This window comes from Salvelinus namaycush, chromosome 11 (assembly GCF_016432855.1).
Source record: "Salvelinus namaycush isolate Seneca chromosome 11, SaNama_1.0, whole genome shotgun sequence".
In the NCBI taxonomy this organism is placed as follows: Eukaryota; Metazoa; Chordata; class Actinopteri; order Salmoniformes; family Salmonidae; genus Salvelinus; species Salvelinus namaycush.
This window is the reverse complement of record NC_052317.1, coordinates 45,345,588-45,361,699: the sequence shown is the minus strand read 5'-3', so window position 1 is coordinate 45,361,699 and position 16,112 is coordinate 45,345,588. Positions and strand designations below refer to the sequence as shown.

At 47.3% G+C, this 16,112-nt stretch overlaps 1 protein-coding gene across 1 annotated transcript in view; it reads left to right on the top strand.

The window, feature by feature from the left end:
* The window catches only part of LOC120055443 (activin receptor type-2B-like), a 35,544-nt gene that overhangs the window by 18,359 nt on the left and 1,073 nt on the right, over positions 1-16,112 (top strand). The window contains exons 3-9 of the mRNA XM_039003305.1: positions 155-270; positions 511-662; positions 1,396-1,539; positions 2,671-2,814; positions 2,987-3,135; positions 3,400-3,514; positions 3,780-3,918. Coding sequence (XP_038859233.1) covers positions 155-270; positions 511-662; positions 1,396-1,539; positions 2,671-2,814; positions 2,987-3,135; positions 3,400-3,514; positions 3,780-3,918 — 959 coding nt within the window. The remainder of the gene's footprint in view (positions 1-154; positions 271-510; positions 663-1,395; positions 1,540-2,670; positions 2,815-2,986; positions 3,136-3,399; positions 3,515-3,779; positions 3,919-16,112) is intronic.

The window sequence follows — 16,112 nt, the reverse complement described above, 5'->3', positions numbered from 1 at the left end:
ACAAATCAATCACAGATGAACTATGTAGCACCGTGATGTCACAATGGCCTTACTCAAATCATTCTAGCAGTACTACAGCAGTAGGAGAGGAACGTTTGGGACTAATAGATCTTGTAAATAACGTGTGTGTGTGTGTGTGTGTGTGTCTCGTCAGGCAGGAGTGTGTGTCCATGGAAGAGAACCCCCAGGTGTTCTTCTGCTGCTGTGAGGGGAACTACTGCAATGAGAGGTTCACACACCTGCCTGACCTCGTCGCCGCCGGCAACAGAGGTGAGTGGACATGAACGTTGAACCCCGTTCTTTAAAAAAAAAAAAAAAATGAATGTTTTATTTAGAATCAGAACACAAATCATACAGACTGGATATCAGGCATCACAATATACCACAAGTAAAATAAACGAATATATCGTTAAAGATATTGATATTAATTGGTTGATTGTGTTCTCTTCCACAGTGAAAATGTGTCCGACTGATTGATTTTCATCTTCTGTGATCTGTTCTCCTCCCCAGTGAAAATCCGCCCCCCTCCCAGAGTGCCGTCTCTGTTGAATAGCCTGGTGTACAGTCTGCTATCTCTGTGTGTTCTGTCTCTGACCCTGCTACTGGCCCTGTGGATGTACCGACAGCGCAAACCACCATACGGACATGTTGACCTCCTTGAGGTGAGACCACTTAACTAGTGCTGATCTAGGATCAGGTCCCCCCTGTGACCATATCGTCTGATCTAGGATCAGGTCCCTCCTGTGACCATATTATCTGATCTAGGATCAGGTCCCCCCCCTGTGAACATATCGTCTGATCTAGGATCAGGTCCCCCCCCCCCCCCCCCTGTGCCCGTGTTGTCTGATCTAGGATCAGGTCCCCCCCTGTGACCGTGTCGTCTGATCTAGGATCAGGTCCCCCCCTGTGACCGTGTCGTCTGATCTAGGATCAGGTCCCCCCCTGTGACCGTGTCGTCTGATCTAGGATCAGGTCCCCCCCTGTGACCATGTTGTCTGATCTAGGATCAGGTCCCCCCCTGTGACCATATCGTCTGATCTAGGATCAGGTCCCCCCCTGTGACCATATCATCTGATCTAGGATCAGGCTCCCCTGTGGCCATATAATGTTATTCATCATGATCTGAAAGGCAAATTCCTTATTCATTATCAGATCAAACAAGACCGTCTGAAGAAACAACGGCTGTGTTTACACAGGCAGCCCAATTCTGTTATTTAGCCTAATTATTGGCAAAAGATCTGATCTGATTGGTCGAAAGACAAATTATTGGCAAAATATCAGAATTGGGCTGCCTATGTAAACACAGCCCAACGCATAAAGAAGATCAAGGAAAGTATCAGAGAATTGATGGAGTGTGATATGGACTTGTGATTCGTTTTCTCCCCTGTCTGTCAGGACCCTCGGCAAACCCCTCCCTCTCCCATGGTTGGGCTGAAGCCGCTGCAGTTACTGGAGGTGAAGGCAAGGGGGCGCTTCGGCTGTGTGTGGAAGGCTCAGCTGATGAGTGAATACGTGGCTGTAAAGGTCTTCCCTGTTCAGGTAAGACATGCAGGGTTTAGTCTATGGCAGAGGCCTTGAATTCATTTTGCCCCCCCCCCCCCCCCGTTGAAGGCATTAAGTCTTCAACGAGGTCCGGAGGGCCGCACTGAAAATTGGTTATATTTCCTTGGTTAATTTTTGATGACTTGTGGTTATTAGCTGGACAGTCAAAAGACACTGTATGAATGTACTGTAGGTCTGTTGTCATGACTACAGTTTCCATTTTGGTTGTAGTCATTTGAAAGTATATTGAGATCTCTAGCTTAAACTAGAGATTTTTCTGGTGGATTTTTTTTATGATTCTAAATTAGATTTCTGCAGGGGTCCGCGGACATCGATTCTAGAGGGTTTAAACGTGCTCTTTCCTCCAACTCCCCGCGGGCTGTATGTTCGACACCCCTGGTCTATGGAATAGTACCATTCAGCCCTGGGTGAATACAGGTGATAGCAGAAATGATTCCCCGCTGAACCTGGTTCCTCTTGAGGTTTCTTCCTTCTAGGGACTTTTCCTTTTCCACTGTGCTACTGCTTGCGCTTTGGGGATCTAAGCCAGGTTACAGGACACTACTTGTGTAAATAGAGTTTCATAAATATATTGTGATTTAATTAAAATAAAAATGGGAAAGGGAAATACCTAGTTAGTTGTACAACTGAAATGTGTCTTCTGCATTTAACCCAACCCCTCTGAATCAGAGAGGTGCGGGGGGGATGCCTTAATCGACATCCACGTCTTCGGGGAACAGTGGGGTTAACTGATTTGTTCAGGGGCAGAACGACAGATTTTCTGCCTTGTCAGCTCAGGGATTTGATCCAGCAACCTTTTGGTTACTGGCCCAACGCTCTAACCACTAGGCTACCTACCCAACGCTCTAACCACTAGGCTACCTACCCAACGCTCTAACCACTAGGCTACCTACCCAACGCTCTAACCACTAGGCTACCTGCCCAACACTCTAACCACTAGGCTACCTGCCCAACACTCTAACCACTAGGCTACCTGCCCAACGCTCTAACCACTAGGCTACCTGCCCAACGCTCTAACCACTAGGCTACCTACCCAACGCTCTAACCACTAGGCTACCTACCACCCTGTACGTTTCTATTATAACATATGATTGTATGGGTGTGCAGGATAAGCAGTCGTGGCAGAATGAGAGAGATATCTTCCTGACTCCTGGTATGAGACATGAGAACCTGCTTCGTTACATCACTGCAGAGAAACACGGCAGCAACATGGAGACTGAGCTCTGGCTCATCATGGAGTTCCATGAACGGGTGAGGGAAAAACAGCCAATCGATCAATTCATTAATCAATAAATGAATCTATTAATTTATAGAAGGACATGTTGTGTTTATATTGTGGTCTATTCCAGTTTGTAATCTAAGCCATAGTCAAAACCTCCTTTTAACCAAGTCTGTGTGCATCTGCGTCCATGTGTGTGTACAGGGTTCGTTGACTGATCATCTGAAGGACAGTACGGTGACCTGGTCCGAAATGTGTCACATTGCTGAGACTATGTCCCGTGGCCTGGCTTACCTCCATGAAGACACACCCATCAACAAGGGAGAAGGTCCCAAACCCACCATCGCACACAGGTGACATCATGTGTTCTCAAAGTCAATAACTTACCTGCCTAGTTAAACATGATACTATATCAAGCCGACGGGTTCTAGTTTATATATATATATATTTCCCAGGGATTTCAAGAGTAAGACTAGTTAAACATGATACTATATCAAGCCGACGGGTTCTAGTTTATATATATATATATTTCCCAGGGATTTCAAGAGTAAGACTAGTTAAACATGATACTATATCAAGCCGACGGGTTCTAGTTTATATATATATATATTTCCCAGGGATTTCAAGAGTAAGAACGTGATGTTGAGACATGATCTGACAGCCATCATCGGAGACTTTGGTCTGGCGGTCCGGTTTGAGCCGGGGAAACCTCCAGGAGACACCCACGGACAGGTAGATTAACACACACACACACACACACACACACACACACACACACACACACACACACACACACACACAGGTCTTACGATTACTTACTTGCTTTCTCTCTCAAAATGTTCTCGCTCCCTCTATCTCTCGCTCCCTCTCCTTTATCTCTCGCTCCCTCTCCTTTATCTCTCGCTCCCTCTCCTTTATCTCTCGCTCTCTCCTTTATCTCTCGCTCTCTCTCCTTTATCTCTCGCTCTCCCTCTGTCGTTCGCTCTCCCTCCTCCAGGTGGGTACGTGGCGTTACATGGCCCCTGAGGTTCTGGAAGGGGCTATAAACTTCCAGAGAGACTCCTTCCTGAGGATAGATATGTATGCTATGGGGCTGGTGCTGTGGGAACTGGTGTCACGATGCATCGCCACAGACGGTGAGAATTACTGCTCAGGATCCCCCTCGTTACAAACGCCTTTCTTTAGCTTTTTCAACTGCTAGACCACATCCCCTCTGTTTGATGTCTAGACCACATCCCCTCTGGTTCTGTTTGATGACTAGACCACATCCCCTCTGGTTCTGTTTGATGTCTAGACCACATCCCCTCTGGTTGATGACTAGACCACATCCCCTCTGGCTCTGTTTGATGTCTAGACCACATCCCCTCTGGTTCTGTTTGATGACTAGACCACATCCCCTCTGGTTGATGACTAGACCACACCCCCTCTGGTTCTGTTTGATGACTAGACCACATCCCCTCTGGTTCTGTTTGATGACTAGACCACATCCCCTCTGTTTGATGACTAGACCACATCCCCTCTGGTTCTGTTTGATGACTAGACCACATCCCCTCTGGTTCTGTTTGATGACTAGACCACACCCCCTCTGGTTCTGTTTGATGACTAGACCACATCCCCTCTGTTTGATGACTAGACCACATCCCCTTTGGTTCTGTTTGATGACTAGACCACATTCCCATCTGGCTCTGTTTGATGTCTAGACCACATCCCCTCTGGTTCTGTTTGATGACTAGACCACATCCCCTCTGGTTCTGTTTGATGACTAGACCACATCCCCTCTGGTTCTGTTTGTTGACTAGACCACACCCCCTCTGGTTCTGTTTGATGACTAGACCACATCCCCTCTGGTTCTGTTTGATGACTAGACCACATCCCCTCTGGTTCTGTTTCATGTCTAGACCACATCCCCTCTGGTTCTGTTTGATGACTAGACCACATCCCCTCTGGTTCTGTTTGATGACTAGACCACATCCCCTCTGGTTCTGTTTGATGACTGGACCACATCCCCTCTGTTTGATGACTAGACCACATCCCCTCTGGTTCTGTTTGATGACTAGACCACATCCCGTCTGTTTGATGACTAGACCACATCCCCTCTGGTTCTGTTTGATGACTAGACCACATCCCCTCTGGTTCTGTTTGATGACTAGACCACATCCCCTCTGGTTCTGTTTGATGACTAGACCACATCCCCTCTGGTTCTGTTTGATGACTAGACCACATCCCCTCTGATGACTAGACCACATCCCCTCTGGTTCTGTTTGATGACTAGACCACATCCCCTCTGGTTCTGTTTGATGACTAGACCACATCCCCTCTTGTTCTGTTTGATGACTAGACCACATCCCCTCTGGTTGATGACTAGACCACACCCCCTCTGGTTCTGTTTGATGACTAGACCACATCCCCTCTGGCTCTGTTTGATGACTAGACCACATCCCCTCTGGTTCTGTTTGATGACTAGACCACATCCCCTCTGGCTCTGTTTGATGACTAGACCACATCCCCTCTGGTTCTGTTTGATGACTAGACCACATCCCCTCTGGTTCTGTTTGATGACTAGACCACGTCCCCTCTGTTTGATGACTAGACCTCATCCCCTCTGGTTGATGACTAGACCACATCCCCTCTGGCTCTGTTTGATGACTAGACCACATCCCCTCTGGTTCTGTTTGATGACTAGACCACATCCCCTCTGGCTCTGTTTGATGACTAGACCACATCCCCTCTGGTTCTGTTTGATGACTAGACCACATCCCCTCTGGTTCTGTTTGATGACTAGACCACATCCCCTCTGTTTGATGACTAGACCACATCCCCTCTGGTTCTGTTTGATGACTAGACCACATCCCCTCTGTTTGATGACTAGACCACATCCCCTCTGGCTCTGTTTGATGACTAGACCACATCCCCTCTGGTTCTGTTTGATGACTAGACCACATCCCCTCTGGCTCTGTTTGATGACTAGACCACATCCCCTCCGGCTCTGTTTGATGACTAGACCACATCCCCTCTGGTTCTGTTTGATGACTAGACCACATCCCCTCTGGTTCTGTTTGATGACTAGACCACATCCCCTCTGGTTCTGTTTGATGACTAGACCACATCCCCTCTGGTTGATGACTAGACCACACCCCCTCTGGTTCTGTTTGATGACTAGACCACATCCCCTCTGGCTCTGTTTGATGACTAGACCACATCCCCTCTGGTTCTGTTTGATGACTAGACCACATCCCCTCTGGCTCTGTTTGATGACTAGACCACATCCCCTCTGGTTCTGTTTGATGACTAGACCACATCCCCTCTGGTTCTGTTTGATGACTAGACCACGTCCCCTCTGTTTGATGACTAGACCTCATCCCCTCTGGTTGATGACTAGACCACATCCCCTCTGGCTCTGTTTGATGACTAGACCACATCCCCTCTGGTTCTGTTTGATGACTAGACCACATCCCCTCTGGCTCTGTTTGATGACTAGACCACATCCCCTCTGGTTCTGTTTGATGACTAGACCACACCCCCTCTGGTTCTGTTTGATGACTAGACCACATCCCCTCTGTTTGATGACTAGACCACACCCCCTCTGGTTCTGTTTGATGACTAGACCACATCCCCTCTGTTTGATGACTGGACCACATCCCCTCTGGCTCTGTTTGATGACTAGACCACATCCCCTCTGGTTCTGTTTGATGACTAGACCACATCCCCTCTGGCTCTGTTTGATGACTAGACCACATCCCCTCCGGCTCTGTTTGATGACTAGACCACATCCCCTCTGGTTCTGTTTGATGACTAGACCACATCCCCTCTGGTTCTGTTTGATGACTAGACCACACCCCCTCTGGTTCTGTTTGATGACTAGACCACATCCCCTCTGTTTGATGACTAGACCACATCCCCTCTGGTTCTGTTTGATGACTAGACCACATCCCCTCTGGTTCTGTTTGATGACTAGACCACATCCCCTCTGTTTGATGACTAGACCACATCCCCTCTGGTTCTGTTTGATGACTAGACCACATCCCCTCTGGTTCTGTTTGATGACTAGACCACATCCCCTCTGGTTCTGTTTGATGACTAGACCACACCCCCTCTGGTTCTGTTTGATGACTAGACCACATCCCCTCTGGTTCTGTTTGATGACTAGACCACATCCCCTCTGGTTCTGTTTGATGACTAGACCACATCCCCTCTGGTTCTGTTTGATGTCTAGACCACATCCCCTCTGGTTCTGTTTGATGACTAGACCACATCCCCTCTGGCTCTGTTTGATGACTAGACCACATCCCCTCTGGTTCTGTTTGATGACTAGACCACATCCCCTCTGTTTGATGACTAGACCACATCCCCTCTGGTTCTGTTTGATGCCTAGACCACATCCCCTCTGTTTGATGACTAGACCACATCCCCTCTGGTTCTGTTTGATGTCTAGACCACATCCCCTCTGTTTGATGACTAGACCACATCCCCTCTGGTTCTGTTTGATGACTAGACCACATCCCCTCTGTTTGATGACTAGACCACATCCCCTCTGTTTGATGACTGGACCACATCCCCTCTGGTTCTGTTTGATGACTAGACCACATCCCCTCTGGTTCTGTTTGATGACTAGACCACATCCCCTCTGGTTCTGTTTGATGACTAGACCACATCCCCTCTGGTTCTGTTTGATGACTAGACCACATCCCCTCTGGTTCTGTTTGATGACTAGACCACATCCCCTCTGGTTCTGGTTGATGACTAGACCACATCCCCTCTGGTTCTGTTTGATGACTAGACCACATCCCCTCTGGCTCTGTTTGATGACTAGACCACATCCCCTCTGGTTCTGTTTGATGACTAGACCACATCCCCTCTGGCTCTGTTTGATGACTAGACCACATCCCCTCTGGTTCTGTTTGATGACTAGACCACATCCCCTCTGGTTCTGTTTGATGACTAGACCACATCCCCTCTGGCTCTGTTTGATGACTAGACCACATCCCCTCTGGCTCTGTTTGATGACTAGACCACATCCCCTCTGGTTCTGTTTGATGACTAGACCACATCCCCTCTGTTTGATGACTAGACCACATCCCCTCTGATGACTAGACCACATCCCCTCTGGCTCTGTTTGATGACTAGACCACATCCCCTCTGGTTCTGTTTGATGACTAGACCACATCCCCTCTGGTTCTGTTTGATGACTAGACCACATCCCCTCTGGCTCTGTTTGATGACTAGACCACATCCCCTCCGGCTCTGTTTGATGACTAGACCACATCCCCTCTGGTTCTGTTTGATGACTAGACCACATCCCCTCTGGCTCTGTTTGATGACTAGACCACATCCCCTCTGTTTGATGACTAGACCTCATCCCCTCTGTTTGATGACTAGACCACATCCCCTCTGGTTCTGTTTGATGACTAGAACACATCCCCTCTGGTTCTGTTTGATGTCTAGACCACACCCCCTCCGGCTCTGTTTGATGACTAGACCACATCCCCTCTGGTTCTGTTTGATGTCTAGACCACACCCCCTCTGGTTCTGTTTGATGACTAGACCACATCCCCTCTGGTTCTGTTTGATGTCTAGACCACATCCCCTCCGGCTCTGTTTGATGTCTAGACCACATCCCCTCCGGCTCTGTTTGATGACTAGACCACACCCCCTCCGGTTCTGTTTGATGACTAGACCACATCCCCTCTGATTCTGGCTCTGTTTGATGACTAGACCACATCCCCTCTGGCTCTGTTTGATGACTAGACCACATCCCCTCTGGCTCTGTTTGATGTCTAGACCACATCCCCTCTGGTTGATGACTAGACCACACCCCCTCTGGTTCTGTTTGATGACTAGACCACATCCCCTCTGGTTCTGTTTGATGACTAGACCACATCCCCTCTGTTTGATGACTAGACCACATCCCCTCTGGTTCTGTTTGTTGACTAGACCACATCCCCTCTGGTTCTGTTTGATGACTAGACCACATCCCCTCTGGTTCTGTTTGATGACTAGACCACACCCCCTCTGGTTCTGTTTGATGACTAGACCACATCCCCTCTGGTTCTGTTTGATGACTAGACCACATCCCCTCTGGTTCTGTTTGATGACTAGACCACATCCCCTCTGGCTCTGTTTGTTGACTAGACCACATCCCCTCTGTTTGATGACTAGACCACATCCCCTCTGGTTCTGTTTGATGACTAGACCACACCCCCTCTGGTTCTGTTTGATGACTAGACCACATCCCCTCTGGTTCTGTTTGATGACTAGACCACATCCCCTCTGTTTGATGACTAGACCACATCCCCTCTGTTTGATGACTAGACCACATCCCCTCTGGTTCTGTTTGATGACTAGACCACATCCCCTCTGGCTCTGTTTGATGACTAGACCACATCCCCTCTGGTTCTGTTTGATGACTAGACCACATCCCCTCTGTTTGATGACTAGACCACATCCCCTCTGGTTCTGTTTGATGACTAGACCACACCCCCTCTGGTTCTGTTTGATGACTAGACCACATCCCCTCTGGTTCTGTTTGATGACTAGACCACATCCCCTCTGGTTCTGTTTGATGACTAGACCACATCCCCTCTGGTTCTGTTTGTTGACTAGACCACACCCCCTCTGGTTCTGTTTGATGACTAGACCACATCCCCTCTGGTTCTGTTTGATGACTAGACCACATCCCCTCTGGTTCTGTTTCATGTCTAGACCACATCCCCTCTGGTTCTGTTTGATGACTAGACCACATCCCCTCTGGTTCTGTTTGATGACTAGACCACATCCCCTCTGGTTCTGTTTGATGACTGGACCACATCCCCTCTGTTTGATGACTAGACCACATCCCCTCTGGTTCTGTTTGATGACTAGACCACATCCCCTCTGTTTGATGACTAGACCACATCCCCTCTGGTTCTGTTTGATGACTAGACCACATCCCCTCTGGTTCTGTTTGATGACTAGACCACATCCCCTCTGGTTCTGTTTGATGACTAGACCACATCCCCTCTGGTTCTGTTTGATGACTAGACCACATCCCCTCTGATGACTAGACCACATCCCCTCTGGCTCTGTTTGATGACTAGACCACATCCCCTCTGTTTGATGACTAGACCACATCCCCTCTGTTTGATGACTAGACCACATCCCCTCTGGCTCTGTTTGATGTCTAGACCACATCCCCTCTGGTTCTGTTTGATGACTAGACCACATCCCCTCTGGTTCTGTTTGATGTCTAGACCACATCCCCTCTGGTTCTGGTTGATGACTAGACCACATCCCCTCTGGTTCTGTTTGATGTCTAGACCACATCCCCTCTGGTTCTGTTTGATGACTGGACCACATCCCCTCTGTTTGATGACTAGACCACATCCCCTCTGGTTCTGTTTGATGACTAGACCACATCCCCTCTGTTTGATGACTAGACCACATCCCCTCTGGTTCTGTTTGATGACTAGACCACATCCCCTCTGGTTCTGTTTGATGACTAGACCACATCCCCTCTGGTTCTGTTTGATGACTAGACCACATCCCCTCTGGTTCTGTTTGATGACTAGACCACATCCCCTCTGATGACTAGACCACATCCCCTCTGGTTCTGTTTGATGACTAGACCACATCCCCTCTGGTTCTGTTTGATGACTAGACCACATCCCCTCTAGTTCTGTTTGATGACTAGACCACATCCCCTCTGTTTGATGACTAGACCACATCCCCTCTGGTTCTGTTTGATGACTAGACCACATCCCCTCTGGCTCTGTTTGATGACTAGACCACATCCCCTCTGGTTCTGTTTGATGACTAGACCACATCCCCTCTGGCTCTGTTTGATGACTAGACCACATCCCCTCTGGTTCTGTTTGATGACTAGACCACATCCCCTCTGGTTCTGTTTGATGACTAGACCACGTCCCCTCTGTTTGATGACTAGACCCCATCCCCTCTGTTTGATGACTAGACCACATCCCCTCTGGCTCTGTTTGATGACTAGACCACATCCCCTCTGGTTCTGTTTGATGACTAGACCACATCCCCTCTGGCTCTGTTTGATGACTAGACCACATCCCCTCTGGTTCTGTTTGATGACTAGACCACATCCCCTCTGGTTCTGTTTGATGACTAGACCACATCCCCTCTGTTTGATGACTAGACCACATCCCCTCTGGTTCTGTTTGATGACTAGACCACATCCCCTCTGTTTGATGACTAGACCACATCCCCTCTGGCTCTGTTTGATGACTAGACCACATCCCCTCTGGTTCTGTTTGATGACTAGACCACATCCCCTCTGGCTCTGTTTGATGACTAGACCACATCCCCTCCGGCTCTGTTTGATGACTAGACCACATCCCCTCTGGTTCTGTTTGATGACTAGACCACATCCCCTCTGGTTCTGTTTGATGACTAGACCACATCCCCTCTGGTTCTGTTTGATGACTAGACCACATCCCCTCTGGTTCTGTTTGATGACTAGACCACATCCCCTCTGGTTGATGACTAGACCACATCCCCTCTGGTTCTGTTTGATGACTAGACCACATCCCCTCTGGCTCTGTTTGATGACTAGACCACATCCCCTCTGGTTCTGTTTGATGACTAGACCACATCCCCTCTGGCTCTGTTTGATGACTAGACCACATCCCCTCTGGTTCTGTTTGATGACTAGACCACATCCCCTCTGGTTCTGTTTGATGACTAGACCACGTCCCCTCTGTTTGATGACTAGACCTCATCCCCTCTGGTTGATGACTAGACCACATCCCCTCTGGCTCTGTTTGATGACTAGACCACATCCCCTCTGGTTCTGTTTGATGACTAGACCACATCCCCTCTGGCTCTGTTTGATGACTAGACCACATCCCCTCTGGTTCTGTTTGATGTCTAGACCACACCCCCTCTGGTTCTGTTTGATGACTAGACCACATCCCCTCTGTTTGATGACTAGACCACATCCCCTCTGGTTCTGTTTGATGACTAGACCACATCCCCTCTGTTTGATGACTGGACCACATCCCCTCTGGCTCTGTTTGATGACTAGACCACATCCCCTCTGGTTCTGTTTGATGACTAGACCACATCCCCTCTGGCTCTGTTTGATGACTAGACCACATCCCCTCCGGCTCTGTTTGATGACTAGACCACATCCCCTCTGGTTCTGTTTGATGACTAGACCACATCCCCTCTGGTTCTGTTTGATGACTAGACCACACCCCCTCTGGTTCTGTTTGATGACTAGACCACATCCCCTCTGTTTGATGACTAGACCACATCCCCTCTGGTTCTGTTTGATGACTAGACCACATCCCCTCTGGTTCTGTTTGATGACTAGACCACATCCCCTCTGTTTGATGACTAGACCACATCCCCTCTGGTTCTGTTTGATGACTAGACCACATCCCCTCTGGTTCTGTTTGATGACTAGACCACATCCCCTCTGGTTCTGTTTGATGACTAGACCACACCCCCTCTGGTTCTGTTTGATGACTAGACCACATCCCCTCTGGTTCTGTTTGATGACTAGACCACATCCCCTCTGGTTCTGTTTGATGACTAGACCACATCCCCTCTGGTTCTGTTTGATGTCTAGACCACATCCCCTCTGGTTCTGTTTGATGACTAGACCACATCCCCTCTGGCTCTGTTTGATGACTAGACCACATCCCCTCTGGTTCTGTTTGATGACTAGACCACATCCCCTCTGTTTGATGACTAGACCACATCCCCTCTGGTTCTGTTTGATGACTAGACCACATCCCCTCTGGTTCTGTTTGATGACTAGACCACATCCCCTCTGTTTGATGACTAGACCACATCCCCTCTGGTTCTGTTTGATGACTAGACCACATCCCCTCTGGTTCTGTTTGATGACTAGACCACATCCCCTCTGGTTCTGTTTGATGACTAGACCACACCCCCTCTGGTTCTGTTTGATGACTAGACCACATCCCCTCTGGCTCTGTTTGATGACTAGACCACATCCCCTCTGGTTCTGTTTGATGACTAGACCACATCCCCTCTGGCTCTGTTTGATGACTAGACCACATCCCCTCTGGTTCTGTTTGATGACTAGACCACATCCCCTCTGGTTCTGTTTGATGACTAGACCACGTCCCCTCTGTTTGATGACTAGACCTCATCCCCTCTGGTTGATGACTAGACCACATCCCCTCTGGCTCTGTTTGATGACTAGACCACATCCCCTCTGGTTCTGTTTGATGACTAGACCACATCCCCTCTGGCTCTGTTTGATGACTAGACCACATCCCCTCTGGTTCTGTTTGATGACTAGACCACACCCCCTCTGGTTCTGTTGATGACTAGACCACATCCCTCTGTTTGATGACTAGACCACATCCCCTCTGGTTCTGTTTGATGACTAGACCACATCCCCTCTGTTTGATGACTGGACCACATCCCCTCTGGCTCTGTTTGATGACTAGACCACATCCCCTCTGGTTCTGTTTGATGACTAGACCACATCCCCTCTGGCTCTGTTTGATGACTAGACCACATCCCCTCCGGCTCTGTTTGATGACTAGACCACATCCCCTCTGGTTCTGTTGATGACTAGACCACATCCCCTCTGGTTCTGTTTGATGACTAGACCACATCCCTCTGGTTCTGTTATGACTAGACCACATCCCCTCTGGTTGATGACTAGACCACATCCCCCTGGTTCTGTTTGATGACTAGACCACATCCCGCTGGCTCTGTTTGATGACTAGACCACATCCCCTTTGGTTCTGTTTGATGACTAGACCACATCCCCTCTGGCTCTGTTTGATGACTAGACCACATCCCTCTGGTTTCGTTTGATGACTAGACCACATCCCTCTGGTTCTGTTTGATGACTAGACCACGTCCCCTCTGTTTGATGACTAGACCTCATCCCCTCTGGTTGATGACTAGACCACATCCCCTCTGGCTCTGTTTGATGACTAGACACATCCCCTCTGGTTCTGTTTGATGACTAGACCACATCCCCTCTGCTCTGTTTGATGACTAGACCACATCCCTCTGGTTCTTTTGATGACTAGACACACCCCCTCTGGTTCTGTTTGATGACTAGACCACATCCCCTCTGTTTGATGACTAGACCACACCCCCTCTGGTTCTGTTTGATGACTACCACATCCCTCTGTTTGATGACTAGACCACATCCCCTCTGGCTCTGTTTGATGACTAGACCACATCCCCTCCGGTTCTGTTTGATGACTAGACCACATCCCCTCTGGCTCTGTTTGATGTCTAGACCACATCCCCTCCGGCTCTGTTTGATGACTAGACCACATCCCCTCTGGTTCTGTTTGATGACTAGACCACATCCCCTCTGGTTCTGTTTGATGACTAGACCACACACCCCTCTGGTTCTGTTTGATGACTAGACCAATCCCTCTGTTTGATGACTAGACCACATCCCCTCTGGTTCTGTTTGATGACTAGACCACATCCCCTCTGGTCTGTTTGATGACTAGACCACATCCCCTCTGTTTGATGACTAGACCACATCCCCTCGGTTCTGTTGATGACTAGACCACATCCCCTCTGGTTCTGTTTGATGACTAGACCACATCCCCTCTGGTTCTGTTTGTTGACTAGACCACACCCCTCTGGTTCTGTTTGATGACTAGACCACATCCCCTCTGGTTCTGTTTGATGACTAGACCACATCCCTCTGGTTCTGTTTGATGACTAGACCACATCCCCTCTGGTTCTGTTTGATGTCTAGACCACATCCCCTCTGTTTTGTTTGATGACTAGACCACATCCCCTCTGGCTCTGTTTGATGACTAGACCCATCCCCTCTGGTTCTGTTTGATGACTGGACCACATCCCCTCTGTTTGATGACTAGACCACATCCCCTCTGGTTCGGTTTGCGGTATCTAGGCAGAACAGGTTATAGTAGAAACATGATATATGTTGAACAGTATATAGTTAGTAACAGTTATAGTTAGACAGTTATATAGGTAGAACAGGTATATAGTTATAACAGGTATATATGTAGAACAGGTATATAGGTATATAGGTAGAATAGGTATAGAACAGATATTATGTAGAACGGTATAATAGGTAAACAGATATAGAGTAGAACAGGTATATGGTAGAACAGGTAGATATGTATAGACAGTATAGATAGTAAACAGGTATATGGTAGAACAGGTATATAGGTAGAACAGGTTATATAGGTAGAACGGATATATAGGTAAACAGTGTATATAGGTAGAACATATATAGTAGAACAGGTTATGGTAGAACAGATATATAGGTAAGAACAGGTATTATAGGTAGAACAGATATATAGGTAGAACAGGTATATAGGTCGAACAGTATATAGGTAGAACAGGTATATAGTTAGAACACGGTTGATAGGTGTAGAACAGATATATAGGTAGCACAGGTATATGGTAGAACAGTAATAGGTAGACAGATATATAGGTAGAACAGGTATATAGGTAGAACAGGTATCAGGTAGAACAGGTATATATATAGGTAGAACAGGTATGTAGGTATAGAACAGATATAATTAGAACAGGTATTAGTAGAACAGGTATATAGGTAGAACAGGTATTAGGTGAAACAGGTATATAGGTAGACAGTATATATAGTACTGGTTATAGGTAGAAAAGATATATAGGTAGAACAGATATTAGTACATATTAGGTAGAACAGTATATAGGTAGAACAGATATATAGGTAGAACAGTTATATAGGTATAGAACAGTATATAGGTAGAACAGGTATATAGGTAGAACAGGTATATAGGTAGAACAGTTATAGTTAGAACAGTTATATAGTTAGAAACATTTATATGTAGGTTAGACAATATATAGGTAAACAGGTAAATAGGTAGAACAGGTAAATAGGTAGAACAGATATATAGGTAGAACAGTGTATATACGGTATAACAGGTATACAGGTAGAACAGTTATAGGTAGAACAGGTATTAGGTGAACAGATATATAGGTATAAACAGTATATATGGTAGAACGGTATAATAGGTAGAACAGGTATATAGTAGAACAGGTATATAGGTAGAACAGGTATATGTGAACTGGTATATAGGTAAACAGTAGAGATAGGTAGAACAGGTATAAGGTATAACAGGTATATAGGTAGACCAGGTATATAGGTAGAAACAGATAATAGGTAAACAGGTATAATATGTTAGGAGAACAGGTATATAGGTAGAACAGGTATATAGGTAGAACGTATGATAGTGAACAGGTATTAGGTAGAACAGTATATTATAGTAGAACAGGTATATAGGTGAACAGATATATGAGTTAAAAAGTTAACAGATAGTAGTAAAATAGTTAAAGACAATATATCAGGTAGAAACAA